Source organism: Sipha flava, unplaced genomic scaffold, assembly GCF_003268045.1.
Source record: "Sipha flava isolate LNK unplaced genomic scaffold, YSA_version1 181_pilon_pilon, whole genome shotgun sequence".
Taxonomy (NCBI): domain Eukaryota; kingdom Metazoa; phylum Arthropoda; class Insecta; order Hemiptera; family Aphididae; genus Sipha; species Sipha flava.
In genome coordinates this window covers 863,570-878,877 of record NW_020272220.1, presented here as the reverse complement: position 1 = coordinate 878,877, position 15,308 = coordinate 863,570, and the positions used below count along the sequence as shown (strand labels likewise).

Genomic DNA, 15,308 nt, shown 5'->3' with positions numbered 1-15,308 from the left:
TTCAGTTTTAAATAAAAATATAATATTATATAACATTTGTGTCAAAATAATATTAATGATGTTAAATAATAGTAAATAATAATAAATAAATAATAAATAATAAAGGAAAATTATATCAGATGATTTTTATCAAAAATAAATACCGAACTACAGTAACATATTCTCATTTAAAAATGTAATATTCCCAGTAAAAAAAAAAAAAAAACCACTGTAATTAAATAGTCATAAAAATAAAAATATGAAATTTAAATTTATATAAATAAATAATATTATTATATAGTAAATAATAAATATTAATTTACTATGGCAGATTCTCAAATTTGTATTTTTTTTATTTGGTCAGAATAGAATAAGGTTCGCCACCTCTGGTCTAAGCGGATGTATTCTAAATCTCATGTCACGATGTAGTAATTTATAGTAAAATTAATACTTGTTAATTATCAAAATAGAACTACATACTGCATGTATTTATATCTATTTATATATCTCTATTATATATTTATTTTTACTTTGAAAAATTTTTACTTTTAAAAACAATATTTTACATAATTATAATTTTTTATTCTCTGGATATATCAATGTATATACAACAGTAGTGTGTTGAAATTTCGGACTCATTTTAGGTTCTAGTTCTGGAATCAAAATGAGCTCAGACGAATTTTAGCGAAATCGGTCGGTATGTTTATTCTCAAAGTATGTCTAGATAAAGGAGAGGAAACCAAGGAAAACAGTCGCTAATAGTGACATAGTGAGTGTGATTTATTGGTGTATTCTTAAGATGGAGTCTGCAATGACTACAAAACGTCGACATGCTACTATGGTTGTATTTGAAAAACGAAATAACTTATGCTAAATATAAATTCACGAAAGCTTTAAAGCCTTAATATAATAATTATAATTTTCTAAGATCGCAAATAATTATTATTATTTATTCAATTAAGTTAATTATTAATCATATTTATGATTAATTGCATTTATAAATAAATACATTTATGTATTTTATAATTATTTATTATGAGTTAAATATACTTAGTTTTGTATAGTTCTTGAACTAAAAATACCTTATATTTTTAAAACTATTTCATCAGATAACCAACATAGGTTTTGTAAGCCAAAATTAACTTTAACTAATTTCATAATTGTTTATTCTGATTTAGTGCAATCAATAAGTAATGGTATTCAAGTTGATGTAGGCTACACAAATATTAAAAATCTTTTGATATTATTAAATAAACTTGACTTTATTGGGCTTAGAGATCCAATTATTTTTTGGTTTAAATCATATACAAGTTAAAATTGGTAATTCAACATTGTCAAATATTTATGTTTCATCCGAAGTGCTTTCACGTTTATTGTATTTAATTTTTGTTAATGATCTAAATAATAAATTTTAATATTGTAAATTTTTATTATTTGCTGATGATTTAAAGCTATTTACGTCAACTTCTTCGATAGATGACTGTAATAAGCTACAATATGACCTAAATTCATTCTATTTATGGTGTGCAAATAACGGTTTTAATTTAAATACGGAAAAATGCGTCAAAATTAAATTCACTAGAAATAGACACAATTTTAAATTTAATCATTATATAAATAAAAAAAATTAGGTATCGTTTCTATAGACAAAAATTTGGGCATCATTTTTTCTAGTGATCCTAACGATCACATCAATGAAATCTATAATTATGCTGTATGTATATTTGGGTTTTTAAAATGTGATTATTGGGAGTTTGATAATCAAATTTGCTTGTGTGTTTTAAATTTTTATTTTGTACGATCGATTTTTGATTATGGTTCAATAATCTGGAGCCCCCTTAAGAGTATCTTATAGAAAAATTGGAACGATTTCAAAATCGGTTTTTTTATATGCCGACGTATAAGACAGGAAATTTCGAATTCACTTTGAATTCAGTAACGCTTAAATTTAATATCGAACATTTAGAATTCAGCAGACAATTTAATTATGTACGTTGGCTTTATAACCTATTTAGTTCCAAGATTGATTGTGATAAAATACTTGAACTAATTAATATAAATGTTCCAAATTCAACTTTAGATCAACGTCTACTTATTATATTTCTACTTGCAAACATAACTACTGACTTTTTGCACCGGTAAACTGAATATTAAAGTTAAAGTAATAAGTACAATAAAAAAATAAAAGTAACTTAAGAATTTTGATTTTTTTTCTTTCGTTTTATCTTGGAGTTAAAACATTGTATTAATAACAATATTATTTTGTATAGTTTATGTATATTTTGCTAATAAAAATATTATTTAAAATTGAAATACTTAAAATTTTTTCTTTTTGTCTTTATCTTTGGTTTATATTTTATAAATCTAAATATTGTTTTTTATGTTTTATTTTGTTGCTCTTAGTTACTTGACCTAAATATGTATACTAAAATATACTAAAATATATATAACTAACCATATATTTATCTTTCAGTATTCTATGCCCATTGAGTATCTATAAATAAATATGAAAATATAAATATAAATATAATATTTATTTTTCTTTTGTTTTGTCATTAACAATATGTCTAGTCAAGGGTTTTTGTTCGACGTTTAGATAATTGGTTCAAATAAATAATTCTTGCTTACTTCTTCATAGACTACTGGATTTTATACAAAATTAAAAAGCATTTTATGAAATACCAAAAATTGAATATTATACATTTTATTTGTTAATGTATCAAAGTAAAATACAATTATTTTATTTTAATAAAATTATGTTTAACCAATAAATTATTATACTTACAAAAAATTGTATTTTAATTATATTTATTTAATAGATTTTATTAATGTGAGATAGTTTAACAACTGTTTTGAATTTCGAAAAGAGTGAAATACAAATTATCATCATTATAAATCAACAAATAATCAAAGTACAAATGTATTATAGAACTTCCAAAATAAATTTACATGAATAAGTGATATTATTATTTTGTTGGTTTAAGCAAATGTAAACATTCTAATTAACCATAACTGAAATATATGTTGAAATCGTATAATAAATGACTACCTATACAAACGTATTCATAATTTGAATGTTTGGATTGTTTTTTAAAGGAATAAATATGTGAATAAATTCTACATAAGTTTTGTGAGATTTTTATTGTATCGCATTTAATTATAAACTTTTTTACTTGTTTTTTTTTCTCAGAATTAAAATAATTTTTACTATAAAATCTTTATAAAATGTTATTTCTAAAAAACTACTGTTTAGCAAAAAATAAAAAAATTATACAGAAAGTATTTTCATTTATTTTAAATCATGTTTTTAGATTTAAAAATAAAACCAAGATTTATTGGGAATATAAAATTGCAACATTTTGACGACGGACTACATTACCGTAGCCTAAGATGGCACTTCCATTACCAGGAAATCTTGATAAATGTATACCTTTTTTAATGTAAACAATAGTAACAAAAGTAAATGCGTAAACGTTTTTTATTGTTTAGAATTTTTATTAGTGGTATACAGACAATTTTGTAATGAAAATGATCATAATTGCTCGTATAACTGTTTCATCAAAATTTAATTTCTGATCAATGAAATGTATTTAAAATTTTTGTTACTCGTGTTTTGACGCTAAAATTATATTTTTGCCAAATTATATGCTTTAAAATTTAAACAGAAATATACTGATGAAAACAAATTATCCAATTTTAACACTGTGTAAAGTAGTATGTGTTTGGAATCGTTAAATATTCTAGTTAATCATATCATTAATAGTTAAATCATTAAACGAAATATTATTTAGTTCATTAACAGAAAAGAATATCATGGCAAACAGGATTGAATAAAATATTACTAAATATTTTTTCTTTATATTGTAAAATCTAATACGAGGAAATTAAAATAGACATGTTTAAATTACTGTTTGCGTTAAATTTTTAATCAAATAATTATTTACACTAATCCTACAAATTTTGAAAAGTTCTTAAGGCCAATATTAAAATTAGTTATGTCTATTTTACTGTTTATTTTTTTGTCATAAATTTAAAGTTTGGTCTATTTGTGATAACTAAGAGAACACACGTATTATGATTATTGTGTTACATTATTTTTAAAACTTCATAAAAAACAAAAATATTTGGATGGAGCGAATAAAAATATTTTTCAAACGCTGAATGAAATTTCTCACAGGCATTTGTTGTTCTTTCGCCTGATATGTTACACGACCAAAGATACGGGGGAAAAGTTTCATTTTCATCAATATAAGTATCAATAAGGTAATAGCAAAATGTATTAACTTGAATTTTGATCGGCGCAATAGATGTATACCTATAAATTATACCTTTTTTATACCGGCGCAATAGATGTACCTTTTTTTCATCCCATAATTTTTCTTTCTTTACCTGCGACTTTCGATGCAACTGATATAAAGCCATTTTTACGAAAGTATAGCTTGACAAAGAATAGCAGTTTTAATTATCGTTATTATTGTTCTTTGCATTTAGAGGTCATTATTACTGAAAGAACGTTGAAGTAGTAGTAATTTTATAAAAACGTAACAGAAATGTATTGAAAGTATCAATAATCATCTTATTGATCTAACAAGGCAGTATATTGAAATAGAATAATTCTAAATCTCTACGTTATGCATGTTTTGGCAGACTGACACAGACATAACTGCTTCCAATCCCCTTAGAATTTTTAAAACTATTGTACCCTATATTTTTTAAAATATTTTAGATTCCGAGTTAAATGAGGAATGCATTGGTTGCACGATGTGTATTTTTGGTTTTTGTGTCTACGATTTCAAACAGAAGGATTGACAAAAGTTAGAACATTATAAGTTCAACCTAGCTTATTATAAATTGTGATTCAACTACTATTCGATTTGTTTCACTCAGAATTGTTTTTCTAGAGCAATGGTACATTGGTTTCAAATTTAAAATACCAATCAGCTAAATAATTTTTTCATCTCTGTATTTTATCTGACCATAGAGTTTCGATTTTTTTTGATTTTATTACAGTTATTTGTTTTATTGTTTTTTAACATGGATACGCTCAATAGATGTAAAGTGTAAGTAATCAAATATAATATAAGAAACTTGTTTAAACATTTTTTATATTATTAAACTTTATCGAAAATAAAATAAAAGCCATCCATAATCGTTGTTACAATAGTTTAATGTTTATAGATTAAACAAATAAATAATATAAAAAACGTGCAGTAATTTATTAATGTCTTTTTAAATTTTGTTTTAGAATATTTTATATCGGCTATAGATTACCTTTGACACCAATACGATATTTCAACGGCGTGTGTACATGACTACAAACGTAATGCATACATAATTTATGACTATTATTGGAACAGGCATTGGTGTAAAATGTCTGTTATATCGTTCTATTTATACTACATGAACTTTTCCGAAATAAGTGATTAAGTTGGCGTTTGTTTTATCTATTATGATCGTGATTAGATCTTTATTATTTTTCATATTACTGTAGGTACACAAGTCGATATAAAAGAATACTTGTAAAATTTGTATTAATTATATAGAGCGATTTTTTGATGCTTTAGTTTATTAGTTACATAGTTGTGTAAAATAAATAAATCTATGGTATATCGTATTAACAGAAAAAAATTTTTTTTGTTAATACGATATACCATAGATACATTTATACATTGTACCTCTTTAATTAATTCAAGAGTTTGGAAGGTTGATGTGATAAATTGACAACAGTACAGATGTTTTGGCATTGCGTAATATCTGCGCGTGAAGGTTGAACAAATCTCAAAAATATTTGATTGGTGGACGAGGAAAAAACGTAATGAGGTGTGTTTCACATGGTTTCTATATAAATATGTGACAGTAGAAAATAAATCCCGTAGCGGACTCACAGCCGCATTCGATGTGTTGTGTATTAGGTTTAAACCGGCGACATTGTAATGATAACGAATATTTCTTATAGCTCAAGGCCAGTAGAGTTCGTAATGAATCGGTACCTTAATCACCGGAGTTCAGAGGTCGTGTAAAGTAATGTGCCCTGCGCACCCCGTGCTACAACCGAGAGAATATCGCGGTGTACACTGGAAAGTAGAAAGCTAAGGGTTTGGCACGCGCTGGTGGTAGTTTTCACGGTAGTTGCCATCACGCTAGTATATCGTTTTTTTTTTCACAGCTGGCTTCCCGACCGAAAACAGGCTTAGACCGGAAATGAAATATACTTGTATTCCTCCTAGGAACTCAACCCATGTTATAAATGTGTTTTGGCTTGGAAAATTTGTACATCCAAATGACGTTTGTTCGGTCGACGGAACGTCAGTATTGTACCTACAGTGTACACTACGACGCACATGGTTTCACTGCGGTACAGGTAATGCGACTTCACAACGACGACGATGGCGATGGTGGGATCAAGAATGTAACCAGGGCATTAGGGTTCAGATGTCTTTCCTATCGAAATGTTTTCTTAAAATTAAATTGAATGATTTTATATGAACTATTAAATTTAACCCCCCCAGAAAAAAAAAAAATAAATATTTAGCTGCTTTTGGCTTTAGGCTATGCCCGACGGTATAATATGATAATATTGTAAAACACAAGCACCGAACAAAATATATTAATGGAAAAAATTGATGAAATGCATTCGAATTCGAACAAGTGCAAAGAAACCCGTTGCAACGGTTGGTTATACAATATTGTATGATAGCGATGGTTAACCAACGTGTAGAGACAACCGACACATTTTACGCGTGTCATAATGGAATCGAGCGAATGTTGAACGACTGCGTGTAAAATAATTAGACATTTACTATTTTTAAAATTCGGTTTAGTAAATTGGTTTTATTTTAACTATGCGATTTATTTTGTTTTATCGATTCTCATATCTAATTTAAAATAATGCACGATCAAAATAGTTATATGAATCATAAACAGTGATAAATATCTGTATAAGGAATAATGTATTTGAATTAATAAGATCCAAATAAGTTCACTTTACCTTTGTGCTATTTTTAATTTTTTTGCGAATTTGATTGTTATTTTAAATATGTTTGTTGCAAAATTTCGTTTGAAACACATAGTTTATCTAATAGAACTATAAAAATCATCAAAAATATTTCTAGATATGAATGATAAATGTATTATGTTTTATTCATTGAAGAAATCACGATTCGTATGTAATCGAGTAATAATATATATTTTGTTTTTTTAAATACAACATTATAGCATATCCAACGATAAAAACTCGACAATTTTCAGAACTTTATTTTCATTTACAATATTTTTGAAGTGAAACTAATGTAATAGAATTTTGCCGATTTGTAATATATTTGATTTCATGCAAGATCACAACAGTGGATTAAATAATATTATTTATAATAATAATAATAATAATAAATGCGTTGTGTTAACAAAAATGCAGAGCACAATGTCGAGTATATTGGCACTTGCCTCATTTTCGGCAACTCGCAGTATAGCCACTCGGACGCGTCTTCTACAGTGACTCGCCTATGTTCAGATGGCAAGTCGAGTTTATTGCCGGCTATCACGATAGGCAGCATCTGGTAGTCTTCGCGTTGTTCCCGAACTTCCTCGAAGTTCCGCTTGACTGTCTCGAATGACCGTTCGCAATCGATCGAATAGACAAACATGAATGCGTTTGCGTTGGCTATGCTCAACCGCCGCATGGCCGGAAACTGAGGGTTGCCGCACGTATCCAAAATATCCACCTGTAAACAATATAGAAAACACACGCACACACGTGTGTTAAAAATAATAAGGTATTAAATAATAATGTATATTTTATAAAAATTAAAATTAAATAAATTTGATTTTGTGATATGAGTCATACAGTTTGATAATTAATGACGTAATCAGGATTTTGAAATTGTAAAAAAAAGTTAAAAAAATGTCGATCTTCACACATAGTTCCTACATGTTTAAAATGAATAAATTTAAAATGTTCTAGAAATTATAGGAGCGATTTACATAAAAAAAAAACCATCTAAAATGTATTACCATTAAACGCCCGGCCCTGCGCTTCCCGGTCCCTTCCTAAAAATATGTTTCTCGTGATATCAGCAAAAAGAACATAATGACATTTTCATAAGGCGCTCCTTACAAAGTACGTTTGTTCAAATGATTTATATACCGCATTATTACGATTGTTGAAAGTACCGGGAAATGTATAAATCTTTTTTTGCTTGAACAATTTTTTAGAGGAAAATTTTTTTTTGGATTCATTACAGTAAGTTTTCAGTAATATCGAGAATAACAGCCATACAAAAAAACATTTTGCTCTCCTCGTATCACCAGATCTATATATGTATTATTGTGTTAAAATGAAAGTACTTGTTGGAGGGGAGTCTATATAATAAGCGTTTCATTTTTTGTGGTACCCGGTGAGTTAGGTCGCAAACAATTGATAGCGGATAAAATAAATCGCTAGGCTTATGGATACAATCGATACAGTTCACGTATTATAATCGAACTTTTAAAACGTATTAAAAATGTTAAAACCCAATAAATGCTAACTCAAATGTTCGTTCTTCGTACGGTATATTTACTTAAATTGATGAAATTCCTACTGGATCAACGGATCCGTATCCCATTTCCCGTGGGTTAGGACGTGCACTACAAATGCGTGAACTTAGCATAGCCTACAACATAATCGTGTAGTTATTATTTTCATTTATTCGACGATATGGAAACTGCTATCGGACGAAATATTTATTATGCGGTCACAACGGTATTATTGCCAACAGAATATGGTAATCCGTTCAACTGTGCCGTTGCTTTTTTCGGATTGTACATACTGTCGAATAATATAACAGTATAACGTGCGCAGAAAGTGCGAAAGTCACTCGTTTTATGTATCTGACGAGTGAAAGTTACATATGTATATTGAAATTTGATGAATACATTTTATGTCATAACGAAAAGGATAGATTTCGTTACTTTCCGTCAAAACTTTACGATTATTATTTTATGGACGCATTGGTTGATGAACATGTGAACGGTGAAATGATAAAAATAGATGTATTACGAGTGATTTAACTTAAATTATGCTTCAAAATGAATCATCCGATTCCAAGAAATTATATTTATCGTAATGTTTGAATAACTGGGTTAGGATAAGTTTAAAAAGTTAAATTGTATGTATACTATTTTTAAATGTTAAATGTGTCGATTATATTAAATTTTAGGAGTTATAGGTACAATATTTAGAGTTATAATTATACAATAAATAAAGTGTTCTAACTCTTCACTCTTCCAACGCTTCTTTGCATATAGTTGTTATGGAGAGCCTCTGACAACTGAATTGTTTATGATTTATATTACAGACGTCTCCACTAAACGCGCCAAACTGTTGTTTGTGAAATAAGAAGTTTTTCGGATGCTCGACGAAAAGATTTCTGTACACTTCTTATGAAACTTTGTTGAATTTGTTCAAAATGTTCATCTGAAGTTTTTGGTCTTCCCTTTACAAAAGTAACTGGTTTCTTTGAAATTTTTTTATCATATTTGTATACTTTGGGTTGTTGGAAGTTCAATGTTAAACTTTTTTTAAAAATCACCCTGCACGGTAATAACAGATTCGCACTTTTTGATACGGAGTACATAAAACACTTTTTGTGGTTCGGTCAATATTTTGTTAATAATTAATTAAATGACGTCACTTGGTTAAGGTTTATCATAAATTATCAATAATCGATAGAAACTCGGTAACCCTACCGTTCAGATAGTTGGTGCTTCGTTTATCACAAGATACAAAAATAATATTTACAGTATACTAAAATCGGATGAATCTTTTTGAAATCACTTGTATTTATATCTGAAATATTCACAGAACGAGTGAAATTCACCAAAGTTTTGCTTAGTGTGCACGTTTTTCTGTAAATTTTTGTTTCGTAGTTGTCGGAATCGTATAGGACTTGAAACTTAAACTTGTACATAACGCACGTGATGCATGTGAAGGTACGCGGGTTTTCGACTGTAAGTTTCTGCTACGAGCATTATTGACCAGTGTCGAGATTGGTTATAGAATTATCGTGTGACGGTGTATCTATTGCTATGAAATTATTGCTTCTCACAATAATATTTTTCAATTGTCCAACATACGCGTCGGGTAAGTAGAAAACATCTAGACCACGAGAGGTACAATTTAAGCGCATCAAAGCTTATCCGGATTATTGGATCGATAAACAGTAGTGGTGTAGCGTAAAGTGTATACGGATACAATAACATTAAACGCATGCATGCGAATTAATTCTTGCACGTAGTACAACTTATTATTATCAACGGAGTTCAAACTTCATCTCGTTTTATTGACGTATTCGCCCATCTTCGTATTCAATCCAAAATAATTTCTGGTGTTGTTCATCAAATTATCGGCATCGTTAAATTTCCATTTTAGCGTTTCGTATAAAATTCACATGGTTTAAAGAACAAATGCGAGCTCTATGGTTCTTTGCTTTTATTTTAGTATGTTTTTAATGATTTTTATGAAATGTACATATCCTTTGTTTGTTCGACCCTTAAGAGTAAGTACCATATATGTGGGTTTTTTTTAAATAGGAATATTTACAATCTGTAACCCTTTATACAGTTAATGAATTTTAAACACATCTAATGAAAAAATAATTATAAATCTTAAATTATTATACATTTATAACAAATCATAAAAAGAAAATCAGGGGTAAGGCCTAATCTAAACTGGCTTAAGGTAATATACCTATGTAGAAGCTCTCAGGCTCTTTTTTAAGTTATATAGGATTTCAAATATTAAGTTGTTCAATGAGTTATTTGTATATCCTAATACGTCGCTTATACTTCCCTTAAAATTTCCATTTTTAAGATTTTATTATAAAATCTTAAAATAATTTTAAAACTTCATTTTATTCTTAATAAAAGGCTTTATTTAGTACAAAAGTATTTTAAAGTACTGTCTTATTTTAGTTTAAATATAATACACATTTTAAAAATAATTAAAGTTGTTACATTAAAATAATTGATAGGTTTTTAAAATCTTAATTTCCATCATCATCATCACTAGTTGCTCCATTCGAAGTTGGCAGGTTCAAAATTTCATCATAGAATCTTTGATATTCTTGCGGGATGTATTGTCTGACTTTTGATATGTCCTGAATCTTTTTGGGGTTGACTGCAACTTTATCTTGATAGATTTTATCCTCCGGGAACAGCACTTCTTTTGTTTTATTTAGTTTAAAAGTTACACTTAGAAGACCGTCAATAAAGTTAGAAGCCTTCACATATCCTTTTAGTTCACTTTTATATACCAAGTATCTGTACTGGCTTATACTGAATTTTTCACCTTTTTTTTTCTATATCAATCGCTGTTTTTTTGAAATACTGAGGCCACCATCCATGAAAGTTTAGTATGTCATCATTTTTAATTGATTTTACTTCAAAAGTTGGTGAGAACTTTTTGGCGGTCTCAATAAGATTTTCATACTGACTAGGTACATAGATTCGATCAAACCTCCTTACTGCTCGCTTGATCACTGAAAAGTTGCGATCACAGGGCAAAAAACTGTGCCCTCGTACTGGAAAATATTGGTGGATGATGGAAAATCTGTTATTTATCATCATTGCCAAAAACATTCTAGTCACCGTATGGTTTCTATTTTGGCCACCACATGCGTCACTAAATATATGGAGTTCCTTTACTTTATCAGGTATAGTGTTGAAAAAATCATTAAGAAAGCTACAGACTTCATTTGGACCCCTTTTGGCGGTCCCTTCAGTCTATGTGTATGTGTTTTCGTTATTAAGATAATAACATTCGATAATAATATTATTATCGAAAACTATCTTACGATTGTCGTGGTTGTCGTCGTTTTACTAAAAATAGACGAAAATAAACCAAACATTCTAACTAGCGTCACAATGAGTGGAAAAAAGATAATATTCCTGGAATATTATCTTTTTTCCACTCAGCGTACACTCAAAGTTAAATTCATACGCATAATTTCAATGGAATATTATCCTTCATACGTTCATTAAATGAAATCTACATTCAGCTACAAAATAGCTATCTCAGTTTATTTTTCGTATTTTTGGAATATTATCCTTTTTCTACTCAGCCGTTCAATTACGCTTTAAATATTTTTCGTTTAATTGTAAGTCGATGTAATTTTTATTTTCATTTTTTAAATAATAATGTACATTTTTTATAACTACTGTATTCCGTGCCCTTGTAGAGTTGTAATTCGATATGAATAAAAAAAAACTTCTTAAGCACGTGGAAAATGATGAACTCATGGGGTTGAAATTTGAATAGTACCCTTCTCGAGTATATGTTTATGTATCTCATAAAAATATCAAAAAACAAATTTCAATTTAATTTCGAAGGTTTGAGTAATCCGTTTTTGATTTTTTTCTTTAGTCCTACTTGAGATTAACAATGAAATATTCTTGTATATTGTGAAAATATTATCTTTTACGTTTAAACACGTATGAGTACTATTGAAATCACCAATAATTATTATAATTTTTTGCACCATGGATGTATATTATGTTAAAATATCGCAATGCAACAGCAAATACAATTTGTTTTATTATAAAATATTTACAATTGGTAGAAGAATTAAAAAATAAATGTCTAGCTACTTAATTTTTTAAATCAGTCAAATTATAGTATTACCATTTTTTAATATAATACAAGAATTAAAGATCATATTAGCAATGTAATAATATAGTTTTCACTTTTCGATTACAATTAATGCAACATTGTTTTAAATTCTTATAGAATAAAAAATTCTAAATATTGTTTTTATATTATCGTTCGTTATTTTGTTGGTCAGTGGTTCTTAAATTTTTTTACTCGTTGAGAAAATTTAGAAATGTTTATTTAAGAAAAATAATGAAGTTGAAATAATCAAATTTTTTCATTGGATCAGGGTTGAAAATTAAATTAGTGTTCGGTAAAAAAACAAAAAAAACATTTCATTGCGTGATTCGAATAACCGTACCAGGGTTTGAACCAAGAAATATAATAATATTTGAATTTAATGAATTCAGATATGCTGTAGGAGTTATAGGGACCCTATACCTATCTTGTGGAGCCTTAGGGCTCAGTTGAACATAGTTTGAGAATCACTGCTATAGATAAATATACTTAATTGATACCTATTTCTACAGGAAATATATATGTATGTATCATTTAACTTGGTAAGGATTGAATTAATTGTTCATTTTTTTATAATATTTTTTGAATTTTATTAATAAAAATTAATTGGTGGAGTCGTTCAAAGTTATTTTACAAACATTTATTTATGCGGTTTTAGTAAATAAGGATGTCACCTTTATCTGTAGTTTAACCTTATAAAAGTTAAAATTATTAATTAAAATATTTTAATTATCATAAAAAACACATAAATAAAATACTTTATTTAAAAAAAAAAAAAATTAAGTATCACATTTGTATACGAAAATAATTGGTTTTCATAAGGGTAGTAATAATATTTACAGCTGATTGCAGATAAAATTTAATTTTTAAAAGTTAAATCATGAAAAAAGTGAAGAGAAAGACGAAAAGGAAGGAAAAGAAGAAGAAAACATGACAAAAATGCAACGTTTAATACTATGATTTATTTTGTGAAAATGGATATTAGAACTTTTGACACGGGAAAATAAGGAATTTAAAAGACAGTATTTTATGCGTTATATACTACTTGCGTCTGAAATTATTATCAGTAGGTAATTTTCGTCCCATCAAAAAAGGTTCAAAAAAGATCATAGCTTATTTGCGTCCAAGAGTACCTTTTGAGACAGCCAATTTGCGTTCTAACACAAATAAGTCATAAACATACCATAAAATAAGTATTACAAGTAATTAATTACATTTAAAGTTTTTCAATGTATTCAATTTTTAAATACGACTCAGAAATTGGTGACAACCAAACATTGTTTTGGCACGTAATTAATTTTATCACACTGAAACTCTATAATAACTGATAATATTAATTTATTGATAGTTGCAGATATTATACCATATACACAATTTATACATACATGATTATTGTAATACATAATATTTATGGACGCATCTCGGTCATGACTATTATAGCAGGTAAGAAGAATAATATGGTCGACTTGCGTCCAAGACGGGACGCAAGTTACCTGTTGAATTTACTGCCTGAAAAATATACCTTTATGGGAGACACAAGTAGTATATTTTTAAATTTAGTATATTTCTCAATTATAACTTTGTTACAAGTTGCGTTTAACATTTATACAATTTTCTAACTCGTTTAACTTTAGAAAATTTGTACGGCTCGAGTTTTAGAGTGTTTGGATTTCTTGTTTTATTTGAAGAAAATATTACAACTTACAACAGTAGATTTTAGTCGTTATTTATAATTATCAAACTTTTTGATAAGCTTTTGAATCCGTATCCCGAAGACTTTATGTTGCCTAATAATTTGCTGTCGGCGTCAAATGAATGAGACGCGTTCCGGATTATAATGTCATTTTACCGAAAATACAATATTTGTAACGGTTTGACAAGAAAAAAAAAAATTATACATATATAATATTCACAGCAGATGCTATTAATGCCATTAATCCGTCGAAATACTAATCTACTATTACATCGAATTGAATGTTTGCTCGCTCATGATATCATAAAATGTGCACTACACGGTTTTTTGTGCACGGGAAGGAAAAATTAACACTATACTATCTTGCGTACGCATAAAAGTTGTCATGTCAATGCCATATGGTGTACGCAGGACGCGATGCGGGTAGTATAACGGCTAAGGTAATTTTGTCTAGGAGTATCGAAGGCTTCTGCATGTGTAACTGGAAATGCCACCAAACAATTGCAACGCGTCATAAATCGGTCCAGAATTCGCACTAATAATCATGATTTTATCACAAATTAAAACACGTCGATATCATAACATGGTTGACCGGAAGGAAAACTGTATCGGGGATTTAAACTCAGTGGCTTTTAGATATTCCGAATGTTCTGATGACCGAGATTGAAATTTGGTTTAAGGAGTGCTAAACGTTATTATTATAATATATACATAAATATTGTTTAATTAAATTAATTAATAACTGATCATGCACTTGGTACACATTATATAAATCCATTTTTTTTTTATCTAATATAACGGCTATAATTGCTTTCTGCTCTGTGGAGGGTGACAAACACTTATACTTTACTAAACTCATTTTTATACCGACTACGTTTTACTTGATTTTTACGACTGTTCGTCCCATTACTGAGGATTCTAGTGATGATAAATCATATTAAAATAATAAATTCAAATCACAGAGATCCTGGCCAGAACTATTCGAACTGCAGAGCG

General features: G+C 28.1%; 1 protein-coding gene across 6 annotated transcripts in view; it reads right to left on the bottom strand.

Moving 5' to 3' along the window:
- Nucleotides 1–15,308, bottom strand: part of LOC112680892 (ras-related protein Rap-1b) — a 162,531-nt gene that overhangs the window by 6,038 nt on the left and 141,185 nt on the right. For all 6 annotated transcript variants that reach the window (XM_025551121.1, XM_025551119.1, XM_025551120.1 and 3 more), the window contains one exon: nucleotides 7,420–7,697. In XM_025551121.1, coding sequence (XP_025406906.1) covers nucleotides 7,420–7,697 — 278 coding nt within the window. The remainder of the gene's footprint in view (nucleotides 1–7,419; nucleotides 7,698–15,308) is intronic.